General features: G+C 43.0%; 1 protein-coding gene across 1 annotated transcript in view; it reads right to left on the reverse strand.

The window, feature by feature from the left end:
- LOC133568187 (zinc finger protein 276-like) overlaps nt 1-14,497 on the reverse strand; it is a 57,101-nt gene extending 42,604 nt beyond the window's left edge. The window contains exons 1-2 of the mRNA XM_061919941.1: nt 14,363-14,497; nt 1,666-1,891 (exon numbers count right to left, since the gene is read on the reverse strand). Of these exons, the coding sequence (XP_061775925.1) occupies nt 1,666-1,843 (178 nt within the window). The 5' untranslated portion in view covers nt 1,844-1,891; nt 14,363-14,497. The remainder of the gene's footprint in view (nt 1-1,665; nt 1,892-14,362) is intronic.
- Nucleotides 14,498-15,931: the final 1,434 nt, after the last annotated feature.

Below are 15,931 nucleotides of genomic sequence, written 5' to 3' on the forward strand. Positions count from 1 at the left end.
CTTGTTGGATACATTGTACTTGTCAGAGTAGTTTTAATACAACATATGTTTTACTTTAAAAAAAAAAAAAAATCCCACTTTTAAGATTTTCTTTCTGACTGCTACATGAATTGTTTTTATATCATATTTATTTATATTCTATTGATTACTGTTAGCAATTCATTTTGCTCGTTAGAGACTTCTGTCACGTGACTTTGTTTTACCAATCAAACTCAGCCTGGCAGTCACATGACCACAGTCAAAAACTGCAGTGTAAAAAGTGAAACGTCTCCGATGTTTACCTTTGAACTAAGAAAAATAATATTTATATAATTCGCTGTCATTTGTGACAGTAGAAATGTTTACTTTTCAGTCTGCAAGAATTCCACTTCCAACTAAAGAAAACGTATTGACGGTAAGTTCAAGATGTTTGTATGTTATACGTGTGCATATGATAACATTAGCAAGTGATTTTAAAAAGATGCTTCGATCCCTGTCTCTCGCATGCACACATGCAAAAAGACACCAGCTGAGATTAAAATGTAGGTACAAAAATTTACCAACTAAATACATCAGAAGTTATTCACCAGTTACTCAGTACTTCCGTAAAAAAAACATTTCACTGAAAACTTACTTTATCGAGTAATAATTTCATGACAATGTTTACTTGAGTCATAGTACTCTAAAGCTGGGGTCCCCAAACTACGGTCCATGGGCCAAATCTAGCTTGCTATTGCCCAATAACTACATATACATATATATACATATATATATATATATATATACATACATACATACATACACACACGTGTACATATACATATATATATATATATATATATATGTCTATACAGGTACACACGCACATATATGGACACTTGTGTACAGAATATGGGTGGGGTCCCATATACACATTGTATATATACACATATATATATATACATATATATATATATATGGGCTTCACGGTGGCAGAGGGGTTAGTGCGTCTGCCTCACAATACGAAGGTCCTGCAGTCCTGGGTTCAAATCCAGCCTCGGGATCTTCCTGTGTGGAGTTTGCATGTTCTCCCCGTGAATGCGTGGGTTCCCTCCGGGTACACCGGCTTCCTCCCACTTCCAAAGACATGCACCTGGGGATAGGTTGATTGGCAACACTAAATTGGCCCTAGTGTGTGAATGTGAGTGTGAATGTAGTCTGTCTATCTGTGTTGGCCCTGCGATGTGGTGGCAACTTGTACAGGGTGTACCCCGCCTTCCGCCCGATTGTAGCTGAGATAGGCGCCAGCGCCCCCCGCGACCCCAAAAGCGAATAAGCGGTAGAAAATGGATGGATGGATGGATATATATATACATACACACAATGTATGGTAAATGGGTTACACTTGTATAGCACTTTTCTACCTTTTTAAGGAACTCAAAGCGCTTTGACACTATTTCCACATTTACCCATTCACACACTGATGGCGGGAGCTGCCATTCAAGGCGCTAACCAGGACCCATCAGGAGCAAGGGAGAAGTGTCTTGCTCAAGGACACAATGGACGTGACTAGGATTGTAGAAGGTGGGGATTGAACCAGTAACCCTCAGATTGCTGGCATGGCCACTCTCTCAACCTTGCCACGTCGTCCCCTGTATATATTTGTATGTATGTATGTATGTTAAACAAAATAACTGAGCTACTCACTGGAGGTGTTGGACTTGATTTCGGTCTGCTTGTGCTGGTTGGTTGAAGTGTAGTTAGCATCTGTAGTAACACGTTGTAGAGCAGGTGTTGCTGCATGGACGTTCTTCTGAGCTCTTTGGTTTCCACGTGCCCTCTTCTCAGCTTCACATGGCCTTGAGCCCCGACGTTTCCTCTTCATTTTATTCAGCAATGAAGTCTGTCAGCAGCTGGTTTGGATGATGGATTCCTGCAGCAAAAATATGTGCAAAATGATTTTAGTTCAATAACTGGTTTACTGTATTATAATGACAGTGGGGGGGATTAATATTTGATTCCCTATGAGTTGGGAAATTGTGTTAGATGTAAATATAAATGGAATACAATGATTTGCAAATCATTTTCAACGCATATTCAGTTGAATATCCTACAAAGACAACATATTTGATGTTCAAACTGATGAACATTTTTGTTGTTGCAAATAATCATCAACTTTAGAATTTGATGCCAGCAACACGTGACAAAGAAGTCGGGAAAGGTGGCAATAAATACTGATAAAGTTGAGGAATGCTCATCAAACACTTATTTGGAACATCCCACAGGTGTGCAGGTTAATTGGAAACAGGTGGGTGCCATGATTGGGTATAAAAACAGCTTCACAAAAAATGCTCAGACTTTCACAAGAAAGGATGGGGCAAGGTACACCCCTTTGTCCACAACTGCTTGAGCAAATAGTCAAATAGTTTAAGAACAACAATTCTCAAAGTGCAATTGCAAGAAATTTAGGGATTTCAACATCTACGCTCCATAATATCATCAAAAGGTTCAGAGAATCTGGAGAAATCACTACACATAAGCGGCATGGCCAGAAACCAACATTGAATCCCAACAGATCCCTCAGACGGCACTGTATAAATAAACAACATCAATCTCTAAAGGATATCACCACATGGGCTCAGGAACACTTTAGAAAACCAATCTCACTAAATACAGTTTGTCGCTACATCTGTAAGTGCAAGTTAAAGCTCTACTATGCAAAGCGAAAGCCATTTATCAATAACATCCAGAAACGCCACCGGGTTCTCTGGGCCCGAGATCATCTAAGATGGACTGATGCAAAGTGGAAAAGTATTCTGTGGTCTGACAAGTCCACATTTCAAATTGTTTTTGGAAATATTCGACATCGTGTCATCCGGACCAAAGGGGAAGCGAACCATACAGACTGGTATCGACGCAAAGTTCAAAAGCCAGCATCTGTGATGGTATGGGGGTGCATTAGTGCGCAGGGCATGGGTAACTTACACATCTGTGAAGGCACCATTAATGCTGAAAGGTACATACAGGTTTTGGAACAACATATGCTGCCATCTAAGCGCCGTCTTTTTCATGGACGCCCTTGCTTATTTCAGCAAGACAATGCCAAGCCGGATTCAGCATGTGTTACAACAGCATGGCTTCGTTAAAAAAAGAGTGCTGGTACTTTCCTGGCCTGCCTGCAGTCCAGACCTGTCTCCCATTGAAAATGTGTGGCGCATTATGAAGCGTAAAATAAAACAGCGGAGACCCCGGACTGTTGAACGACTAAAGCTCTACACAGAACAAGAATGGGAAAGAAGTCCCCTTTCAAAGCTTCAACAATTAGTTTCCTCATTTCCCAAACGTTTATTGAGTGTTGTTAAAAGAAAAGGTGATGTAACACAGTGGTGAACATGCCCTTTCCCAACTACTTTGGCACGTGTCGCAGCCATGAAATTCTAAGTTAATGATTATTTGCAAAAGAAATATAAAGTTTATGAGTTTGAACATCATATATCTTGTCTTTGTAGTGCATTCAATTGAATATGGGTTTAAAAGGATTTGCAAATCATTGTATTCCGTTCATATTTACATCTAACACAAATTCCCAGGTTTGTAAAAGTCAACTTGTTTTTCTATTCGACAAGTACTTCAACAGAAGACAGAAGTGGGACATTTAGCTTAATGGCAAAGACAACTCCCTGACTATGGCAACACACTATAGACCAGGCCTGGGCAATTATTTTGACTCGGGGGCCAAATTTAGAGAAAAAAAATGTGTCTGGGGGCCCCTATATCTATTTCTAGGAAAACTCATACAAAACTTCACAATTAAGTCTGATTGAATGCGAAAAATGTTATGACAGACCGCCTTAGAAACAGAATTTTGATTTTTTTTCTATGAACGATAAAACCCTGAATATTGAAAACATATGAACGTCACACCCGTCTCTCAATCGACATATTTTACAATCAAGCCAAATGCAAAAAACACAGCGAAATATGAACGTGGAAGGTAAAATAACAAAAAACATCTACAATTTGATACATCTAATATATCACTAAGCTTTACAAATGTATTGTCAAAATCTCCTTCCACGTCTGTTCCTGACACACACATTTCAGGCTGGCCGCTCTGGAAACACTCTGTGGAAACGCTCCCCACCCGCACTGCTTGGTGCCTCGTCTGACCTGCTGTGACGTAGATTACCATAGTAACTAGTAGAGTTGTACGGTATATGGGTATTAGTATAATACCGCGATACTAATGAATCATATTTGGTATCATACCGCCTCTGAAAAGTACCGGTCCGCCACACCCTAAGATTTTTGGTTAAAATAATTTCAATAATGCATTTTTTCTGGTCCCCTTTATTTAGAAAAGAATCGAAAAGTATCAAAATAATATTGGTATCAGGACAACACTAGTCACTAAAATATCATGCAAAAGCGCAGATTTCAACCATTGAAATATGTTTTGTAGTTCAAGACATATGGTAATTTGAAAACATCACTGCATATCATAATGGCAACTACACTTTCCATCTTAAAGATCTAAAAAAATTATTCGGGAATGTCCGGCAGAACAAATGTGGCCCCCGGGCCTTAATTTGCCCAGGTCTGCTATAGTCTATACCAGGGGTCAGCAACCCAAAATGCTGAAAGAGCAATATTGGAACAAAAATACAAAAAAAACAATCTGTCTAGAGCTGCAACAAATTAAAAGCCGTATATAAGTCTTATAATAAAGGCAATACATGATGTAAGTGTCTATATTAGCTATAAAAGCCTACTATCAACATGAGTATGTGTCGCAGGCTGAAGCAAATCTTTGTTGACAGAAATGTTGAAATTTAATATTTATTCTACACATTTTTACATTAGAAACCATTAGTAAATCAGAGGTTACTCAGAAGGTGAGATAACTCCGGGAAATTACTGGCTTTTATTGGCCAAAAGTATAGATGTGTGTGTCCAACAGCAGGATGTCTTCTTTTAATAGATTTATTTAGTGGAAGCCCGTAAAGATATTTTCGTTCAGTTTTGTCTAAAAGCGCCAAATTTGGCACAGGTGTAGCTCAGGGCAAACTTAAATGATTTAGTTAGGGCAGTCGTTCTCAACCTTTTTTTCAGCGATGTACCCCCCGTGAACATTTTTTTAATTCAAGTAACCCCTAAGCATTTTTGGTTGGAAAAAAGGGATAAAGAAGTAAAATACAGCACTATGTCATCAGTTTCTGATTTATTCAATTGTATAACAGTGCAAAATATTGCTCATTTGTAGTGGCCTTTGTTGAACTATTTGGAAAAAAAGATATAAAAATAACTACAATTTTTTTTTTAAATAAACAAGTGATTCAATTATAAATAAAGATTTCTACACATAGAAGTAATCATCAACTTAAAGTGCCCTCTTTGGGGATTCTAATAGAGATCCATCTGGATTCATGAACTTAATTCTAAACATTTCTTTACAAAAAAAGAAATCTTTAACATCAATATTTATGGAACATGTCCACAAAAAAATCTAGCTGTCAACACTGAATATTGCATTGTTGCATTTCTTTTCACAGTTTATGAACTTACATTCATATTTTGTTGAAGTATTATTCAATAAATATATTCATAAAGGATTTCTGAATTGTTGCTATTTTGAGAATATTTTTTAAAAATCTCACGTACCCCTTGGCATACCTTCAAGTACCCCCAGGGGTACGCGTACCCCCATTTGAGAACCACTGAGCTAGGGCACCCGCCCTAGTGACCTAAGGTCTCTAACATTTGAAACAAATGAGCTAAAAATGTAAACTTGGTGTCTATTTCATGTGTTTTGCCAATTACAAATGTGTTGGAATGCTCATTTTTATTTTCGGATGTGTCTAGACCCCTAATTCGCATATTTCCAACTGGCGTTTTGTTATTCTGAAGACATTGGACGTGACTTGGGCATTATTATGAGTAAAACCTGGTGCAACATGCATGATTCTTTTCTAATGTTTGTATGAAATGTTGAGGGGGGTCGGCTGTGGTTGTGACATTTTGAAGACATTGGTTTTGCTTAAAGGGCAACGACACTGACTTTCTCTACTTTTAGGTTTCTGTTTCAGTTGAAACAGAAACTTATATTGCAGGAGGAAGGGGGCTAACACTGAATTTTTCTACTTTTACTAATGTTACAATGAAATATATCTGTAGCTTTACATTCTATATGTGTTGAAATATATATGCAATACATTTTGGTAGATAATGGCTATGTTGTTAATATGGAAATTAAAGTGCTCTAATAAATAAATGATCTTAAATCAGATCATTCTACTATTTTTCTGATGCTCAAAAAACCTAAAATAGTTTGCCAAAAGTATCAAAAGTTAAGGTAGACCTAATTTTTACATAGCCGCCATCTTGGAAATATGCTAATTAGGTGTCCAGACACACCCAATCATAAAGATTTCTCAGTTCCATTTCGAAAGTAATGCAAAAATAGTTTATGAACAGGTCGATAGATACCTTGCTACTAATAAACTCATGTACAAATTCCAATCCGGCTTCAGAACTAACCACTCCACTGACACATGCCTTCTCTATCTGACCGACCACATCAAACATGAGGTGGACGCGGGAAATACTGCGGCATAGTCATGCTGGACTTTCAGAAGGCCTTTGACACAGTTAACCACACTATACTGTTGGATAAGCTCAGAGCAATAGGTTTCTATAAAACCTCATCAAGCTGGATGCAATCTTATTTGGAGGGGAGGAAATAAGTGGTAGAGGTGAACGGCACCGTGTCCCCTCCCCTCTCAGTAAGCTGTGGAGTCCCCCGAGTCAGTAAGTATATGCCATCAGCATGCGACTGTGAATTGTTCCTGTTTGCGGATGACTCGGCCCTGCTGGTATCCGGCAAGGACAAGTCACAGGTGGAACAAATCCTCAGTGCCGAACTCCTTAATATTTGCACCTGGCTCGCTGACAACAAGCTATCCATACACGTAGGTAAAACGAAATCCATCCTATTTGGGTCCCATATCAACCTTAAGATAGTCAGTGACTTCACTATAAAAGTGGGTGAGATTGTTATCACCAGGAAAGATGAGATCACTTACCTAGGTTCCATTCTATAGGCTAATCTTTCCTGTGATAAAATGGCAACTAAGGTAATCAAAAAGGTCAACCAAAGAACGAGATTCCTCTACAGAATCTCCTCTCTGGTCAACAAAAGCACCTTGAAGATTCTAGCGGGAACTCTCGTTCAACCCTTTTTCGATTACGCTTGCACCTCCTGGTACCCCAGCACCTCCAAAACCCTCAAATCTAGACTCCAAACATCCCAGAACAAGCTACTCCGGTTACTTTTAGACCTCCACCCCAGATCACACCTCACTCCAACCCACTTCTCCAAAGTGGGCTGGCTCAGGGTGGAGGACAGAGTAAAACAACTTGCACTGAGCCTAGTCTATAAAATCCGCTACACCTCCCTGATACCGAAGTACATGTCAAACTACTTCCTTAACGCAAATGACCACCATAACCACAACACCAGGTGGAGCTCCACAAACCACGTTAAACCCAGATTCCAATCTAACAAAGGTCTTAACTCATTCTCTTTCTATGCCACATCAATGTGGAATGCACTCCCAAAAGGTGTAAAAGTAAGTTCATCTCTATATTCCTTCAAAACCGCTATAAACATCAATGTGGAATGCACTCCCAACAGGTGTAAAAGTAAGTGCATCTCTATATTCCTTCAAAACCGCTAAAAAACAACACCTCCAAGCAACATCCACCCTTTACTTACACCCTCCCCATTCATATCCCATCTCCCCGGATTGTAAATAACCTAATGTAAATAATCAAAAGTATTTCTAATGTATATACTTGTTATTATGGTATCTGAACTCACTATGTTCACTGCTCGCTGTACATATCCTACAAAGTCAGACCTACACTGTTTCAAGGTCCATTTCTCTGTTGATGCAAATGTTGATGACTGAAGTACTGATATCAACCAAAGCTCCTCATCCCACCCCCCGGATTGTAAATAATGTAAATAATTCAATGTATATACTCTGATGATTAACCTGTGTGATGACTGTATTAGGCTGATAGTATATATTTGTACCATGAATTGATTAACGTGGACCCCGTCAAGTTGAAAAACTTATTCGGGTGTTACCATTTAGTGGTCAATTGTACGAAATATGTACTGAACTGTGCAATCTACTAATAAAAGTATCAATCAATCAATCAAAAGATTAACTTTTATTAATCATATTTCTAATTGTCAAAAAACATAAAACAGACACAAAGTTTGGATTTGTAGCTCATCTGGTTCAAATGTAAAGGCAAAAGCGTGTTCAGGTGGTGGCCATATTGGATCAGCCGCTGTGGCGACCCCAAAGGTCACCGGCACGGGCGCCCTAGCCAAATCAATTAGGTATGCCCTCAGCTACACCTGTGCCAAATTTGGCGCTTTTAGACAAAAGTGAACGAACACACCCAAAAATCTCTTTAAGGGCGCCGACTAATTACAATCACTGGCAAGCTAGGTAATGTTCGCTGTGGTCTGGAACAAAAAGGCACTCAAACAACTATCTGAAATTCAGCCAATATTACATACAGATAATCAGAGGTGGGTAGAGTAGCCAGAAATTGTACTCAAGTAAGAGTACTGTTACTTTAGAGATGTATTACTCAAGTAAAAGTAAGGAGTAGTCACCCAAATATTTACTTGAGTAAAAGTAAAAAGTATGTTGTGACAAAACTACTCAAGTACTGAGTAACTGAAGAGTAACCTGATTGTTTCAAAGTAACTAAAATAGAATGCAACAAAAATATATATATAAACAAAGTGCAAAGCCATAGGCTCACTCAATCTCAAGAAATAACTTAAATTTGGAACACAGCATCATCGTTTTCACAGCTTTTTTGTTGTTAGAGGTAGAGTGTTTTAATCTAGAGTTCTAAATCTTTTATAAAGGCACAAAAAACAGGTCGGGTATTGAGAAACTTACATTTATGAATATAAAACTTAGCCAATAGTAAAATGAGGTTGCAAAGGTAAAATTAATTTTCAAATGTTTTTTCAATACAATGTAAAACCAAATATATGTTATTTAATATATATTATTGTTTTAGTTGCTTAAGAGATATTCCTGGTTCTGAATTTGTTCATTGCTATTTTCATGTTTTTGTGCATTACTTGTTGCCATCAATCAGGTCCATTCCATCTGTCATACTTGATCATTTCGCGATATTGCCATATTTTTGCTGAAAGGATTTAGTAGAGAACATCGACGATAAAGTTTGCAACTTTTGGTCGCTAATAAAAAAGCCTCGCCTTTACCGGAAGTCGCAGATGATGACGTCATAAGGGTGAGGGCTCCTCACGTCATCACATTGTTTATAATGGGAGCCTCCAACAAAAAGAGCTATTCAGACCGAGAAAACGACAATTTCCCCATTAATTTGAGCGAGGATGAAAGATTCGTGGCTGAGGATATTGATAGCGAAAGACTAGAAAAAGTAAAAAAAAAAAAAGGCGATTGCATTGTGAGCGATTCAGATGTTTTTAGACACATTTACTAGGATAATTCTGGGAAATCCCCTTATCTTTCTATTGTGTTGCTAGTGTTTTAGTGAGATTATATAGTACCTGATAGTCGGAGGGGTGTGTCCACGGGTGTGTTGACGCCAGTCTCTGAGGGAATTAGTCACGGCAGCAGCAGCACGAAAGAAGTTCCGCTGATCTCCGGTAAGAGGCTACTTTTTACCACAATTATCTCACCGAGACCTGCCGGTTGACATTTGGTCGGGATCCATGTTCGCTTGACCGCTCTGATCCATAGTAAAGCTTCACCTCCGGGAATTTTAAACAAGGAAACACTGTGTGTTTGTGTGGCTAAAGGCTAAAGCTCCCCGCCTCCATCTTTCTACTTTGACTTCTCCATTATTAATTGAACAAATTGCAAAAGATTCAGCAACACAGATGTCCAGAATACTGTGTAATTATGTGATTAAAGCAGACTACTTATAGATTGGATCGGGCTGGAAAATAATGTCCGCTACAACCTGAGACGTCAAACGCACGCGTCATCATACCGCAACGTTTTCAACAGGACACTTGGCGGATAATTTAAAATTGCAATTTAGTAAACCAGAAAGGCCGTATTGGCATGTATTGCAATGTTAATATTTCATCATTAATATATAAACTATCAGACTGCGTGGTCGGTAGTAGTGGGTTTCAGTAGGCCTTTAACACTGTTAGAAATATGCGCCTCATTGTGAACCCACACCAAACAAGAATGACAAACACATTTCGGGAGAACGTCTACACCGTAACACAACAGAACAAATACGCGGAAACCCTTGCAGCACTAACTCTTCCGGGACGCTACAATATACACCCCCGCTACAACAAAACCCCCCACCTCGACTCAGGGAGAGCATGTCCCAAATTCCAAGCTGCTGTTGTGAGGCATGTTAAAAAAAATAATGCACTTAGTGACTTCAATAATAAATATGGCAGTGCTATGTTGGCATTTTTTTCCATAACATGAGTTGTTTTTATCTTTGGAAAACCGTGTTGCATTGTTTATTGCATCCAGCGGGGCATCACAACAAAATTAAGCACATAAAAGTGTTAATTCCACTACTGTATATATCGGTATCGGTTGATATCGGAATCGGTAATTAAGAATTGGACAATATCGTGATATCGGCAAAAAAAAAGCCATTATCGGACATCTCCTCTCTGAGCTGCTACCTTACCGTGGTAGAGGAGTTTGCGTGTCCCAATGATCCTAGGAGCTATGTTGTCTGGGGGTTTTCATGCCCCCTGGTAGGGTCTCCCAAGACAAACAGGTCCTAGGTGAGTGATCAGACAAAGAGCAGCTCAAAGACTTCTATGGAATTACAACGAAATGAACCCAGATTTCCCTCGCCCGGACGTGGGTCACCGGGGCCCCGCTCTGGAGCCAGGCCCGGAGTTGGGGCACGATGGCGAGCGCCTGGTGGTCGGGCCTGTTCCCATGGGGCCCGGCCGGGCACAGCCCGAAGAGGCAACGTGGGTCATCCCTCCAATGGGCTCACCACTCATGGGAGGGGCCATAGAGGTCGGGTGCATTGTGAGCTGGGCGGCAGCCGAAGGCAGGGCACTTGGCGGTCCGATCCTCGGCTACAGAAGCTAGCTCTTGGGACGTGGAACGTCACCTCACTGGGGGGGAAGGAGCCTGAGCTAGTGCGCGAGGTAGAGAAGTTCCGGCTGGATATAGTCGGACTCACCTCGACGCACAGCAAGGGCTCTGGAACCAGTTCTCTCGAGAGGGACTGGACCCTCTTCCACTCTGGCGTTGCCGGCAGTGAGAGGCGACGGGCTGGGGTGGCAATTCTGGTTGCCCCCCGGCTCAAAGCCTGTACGTTTGAGTTCAACCCAGTGGACGAGAGGGTAGCTTCCCTTCGCCTTCGGGTGGGGGGACGGGTCCTGACTGTTGTTTGTGCTTACGCACCAAACAGCAGTTCAGAATACCCACCCTTTTTGGGTACACTCGAGGGAGTACTGGAAAGTGCTCCTCCGGGTGATTCCCTTGTCCTACTGGGAGACTTCAACGCTCATGTTGGCAACGACAGTGAAACCTGGAGAGGCGTGATTGGGAAGAATGGTCGCCCGGATCTAAACCCGAGTGGTGTTTTGTTATTGGACTTTTGTGCTCGTCACAGTTTGTCGATAACAAACACCATGTTCAAACATAAGGGTGTCCATATGTGCACTTGGCACCAGGACACCCTAGGCCGCAGTTCCATGATCGACTTTGTAGTTGTGTCATCGGATTTGCGGCCTCATGTTTTGGACACTCGGGTGAAGAGAGGGGCGGAGCTTTCTACCGATCACCACCTGGTGGTGAGTTGGCTGCGATGGTGGGGGAGGATGCCGGACAGACCTGGCAGGCCCAAGCGCATTGTGAGGGTCTGCTGGGAACGTCTGGCAGAGTCTCCTGTCAGAGAGAGTTTCAATTCACACCTCCGGGAGAACTTTGAACATGTCACGAGGGAGGTGCGGGACATTGAGTCCGAGTGGACCATGTTCCGAACCTCTATTGTCGAGGCGGCTGATTGGAGCTGTGGCCGCAAGGTTGTTGGTGCCTGTCGTGGCGGTAATCCCAGAACCCGTTGGTGGACACCAGCAGTGAGGGATGCCGTCAAGCTGAAGAAGGAGTCCTACCGGGTTCTTTTGGCTCATAGGACTCCGGAGGCAGTGGACGGGTACCGACGGGCCAAGCGGTGTGCAGCTTTAGCGGTCGCGGAGGCAAAAACTCGGACATGGGAAGAGTTCGGGGAAGCCATGGAAAACGACTTCCGGACGGCTTCGAAGCGATTCTGGACCACCATACGGCGCCTCAGGAAGGGGAAGCAGTGCACTATCAACACCGTGTATGGTGCGGATGGTGTTCTGCTGACTTCGACTGCGGATGTTGTGGATCGGTGGAGGGAATACTTCGAAGACCTCCTCAATCCCACCAACACGTCTTTCTTTGAGGAAGCGGTGCCTGGGGAATCTGTAGTGGACTCTCCTATTTCTGGGGCTGAGGTCGCTGAGGTAGTTAAAAAGCTCCTCGGCGGCAAGGCCCCGGGGGTGGATGAGATCCGCCCGGAGTTCCTTAAGGCTCTGGATGCTGTGGGGCTGTCTTGGTTGACAAGACTCTGCAGCATCGCGTGGACATCGGGGGCGGTACCTCTGGATTGGCAGACCGGGGTGGTGGTTCCTCTCTTTAAGAAGGGGGACCGGAGGGTGTGTTCCAACTATCGTGGGATCACACTCCTCAGCCTTCCCGGTAAGGTTTATTCAGGTGTACTGGAGAGGAGGCTTCGCCGGATAGTCGAACCTCGGATTCAGGAGGAACAGTGTGGTTTTCGTCCTGGTCGTGGAACTGTGGACCAGCTCTACACTCTCGGCAGGGTTCTTGAGGGTGCATGGGAGTTTGCCCAACCAGTCTACATGTGCTTTGTGGACTTGGAGAAGGCATTCGACCGTGTCCCTCGGGAAGTCCTGTGGGGAGTGCTCAGAGAGTATGGGGTATCGGAATGTCTTATTGTGGCAGTCCGCTCCCTGTATGATCAGTGTCAGAGCTTGGTCCGCATTGCTGGCAGTAAGTCGGACACGTTTCCAGTGAAGGTTGGACTCCGCCAAGGCTGTCCTTTGTCACCGATTCTGTTCATAACTTTTATGGACAGAATTTCTAGGCGCAGTCAAGGCGTTGAGGGGTTCCGGTTTGGTGGCCACGGGATTAGGTCTCTGCTTTTTGCAGATGATGTAGTCCTGATGGCTTCATCTGGCCGGGATCTTCAGCTCTCACTGGATCGGTTCGCAGCCGAGTGTGAAGCGACCGGAATGAGAATCAGCACCTCCAAGTCCGAGTCCATGGTTCTCGCCCGGAAAAGGGTGGAATGCCATCTCCGGGTTGGGGAGGAGACCCTGCCCCAAGTGGAGGAGTTCAAGTACCTAGGAGTCTTGTTCACGAGTGGGGGAAGAGTGGATCGTGAGATCGACAGGCGGATCGGTGCGGCGTCTTCAGTAATGCGGACGTTGTATCGATCCGTTGTGGTGAAGAAGGAGCTGAGCCGGAAGGCAAAGCTCTCAATTTACCGGTCGATCTACGTTCCCATCCTCACCTATGGTCATGAGCTTTGGGTCATGACCGAAAGGATAAGATCACGGGTACAAGCGGCCGAAATGAGTTTCCTCCGCCGGGTGGCGGGGCTCTCCCTTAGAGATAGGGTGAGAAGCTCTGCCATCCGGGAGGAGCTCAACGTAAAGCCGCTGCTCCTCCACATCGAGAGGAGCCAGATGAGGTGGTTCGGGCATCTGGTCAGGATGCCACCCGAACGCCTCCCTAGGGATGTGTTTAGGGCACGTCCAGCTGGTAGGAGGCCACGGGGAAGACCCAGGACACGTTGGAAAGACTATGTCTCCCGGCTGGCCTGGGAACGCCTCGGGATCCCCCGGGAAGAGCTAGACGAAGTGGCTGGAGATAGGGAAGTCTGGGCTTCCCTGCTTAGGCTGCTGCCCCCGCGACCCGACCTCGGATAAGCGGAAGGTAATGGATGGATGGATGGATATCGGACATCTCTAAAAAATATAATATTGCTGCATAATTGTGAAATTTCTTATCGGAAAAAACGAGTGCTTGTGATGCGTTGCTGAGTTGAAAAATGTATTATTAGTTCGCGGTGTCAATCCATTATTGACATCTTTAAATAATAAAATGTATAATAGTTGACTTTGTAATCGCGCTGCGTACAAACGCCCACCCAAACACGCTAGCAGCATTAGCTGGTGGTTAGCCTAATCATACTACGATGACTGACAAGTTATAGGCGAAAATGTATTACTAAACATTGACGTATTATTGTTTGAAAGAAAGTCTACCTTGGTCACTCCCAGCGCTAGAAACAGTGAATATGTTCCATGACAGCTGACATCCTCTCGGAAGTATTTTGGTCTTATGTTCCTTCAGCGTCTTCTTCTTCTTCTTCTCCTTCTCCTTCTCCCTCTTCCATGTATTCTGGCGGCTCGCGGCCATAACTTAGAAGTTGCATACCGCCATCTGCCGTACGGGAGTATAGAGCATGTGCTCGTTCCATCCAACCATCTATCCATTTTCTACCGCTTATTCCCTCTGGGGTCGCGGGGGGCGCTGGTGCCTATCTCAGCTACAATCAGGCGGAAGGCGGTGTACACCCTGGACAAGTCGCCACCTCATCTCAGGGCCAACACAGATAGACAGACAACATTCACACTCACATTCACACACTAGGGCCCATTTAGTGTTGCCTATCAACCTATCCCCATGTGCTCATTGTGTTTTTTAATTGATTGATTGCAACTTTTATTAGTAGATCGCACAGTACAGTACATATTCCGTACAATTGATCACTAAATGGTAACACCCGAATAAGTTTTTCTACTTCGGGGTCCACGTAAATCAATTCATGGTGTATTCTCCTCCATACCAGTGGTTCTCAAACTTTTTTCAGTGATGTAACCCCTGTGAACGTTTTTTAATTCAAGTACATCCTAATCAGAGCAAAGCATTTTTGGTTGAAAAAAAAAGATAAAGAAGTAAAGTACAGCACAACGTCATCAGTTTCTGATTTATTAAATTATATAACAGTGCAACATATTACTCATTTGTAGTGGTCTTTCTTGAACTAATTGGAAAAAAAGATATAAAAATAACTAAAAACTTGTTGAAAAATAAACAAGTGATTCATTTGTAAATAAAGATTTATACACATAGAAGTAATCATCAACTTAAAGCATACTTGCCAACCCTCCCGGATTTTCCGTGACACTCCCGGAAATCAGGGCCTCTCCCTCCCAAAAACCTGCCGGAAGAAATTTTCTCCCGAAATCTCGCGAAATTCAACATGCACAGTTCGAAGCTTGAAAAGGAGGTTTGCAGGCGGATCTGACGGCATTTAAAGTCATTTTTAAAAACGACTGCTAATCCTCCTCCTTTCCGGCCGGACGACCCAGGAGAATTAAAGTAGGAACACTCAGGAGGCAGAAATTCATTAAAAGGGGCGGACTCACCGGCTCTCAGCCATGTTTCCGTCACACAGAGGAAGTCAAGTCCGCGGGAAGTGAAGAAATCCATCCATCCATCCATTTTCTACCGCTTATTCCCTTTCGGGGTCGCGGGGGGCGCTGGCGCCTATCTCAGCTACAATCGGGCGGAAGGCAGGGTACACCCTGGACAAGTCGCCACCTCATCGCAGGGCCAACACAGATAGACAGACTGTAAACCGTTAATGGAGGTGTTTGGATGTTTTTCAGCGCTTAATAGGCAGAATAGAATGCTACTATAGGCTCCAAAGTAAGTGGACTTTTGATCGCATTTATTTACGAGTTAGAATGCATTAAAAAAAAAAAAGAAATCCTTCAGGTTAAACGTTTTGTTTGTCAGAGATCTTGCGTTCACAATACCGAATCTGG

This window comes from Nerophis ophidion, linkage group LG14 (genome assembly GCF_033978795.1).
Source record: "Nerophis ophidion isolate RoL-2023_Sa linkage group LG14, RoL_Noph_v1.0, whole genome shotgun sequence".
Classification (NCBI taxonomy): Eukaryota; Metazoa; Chordata; class Actinopteri; order Syngnathiformes; family Syngnathidae; genus Nerophis; species Nerophis ophidion.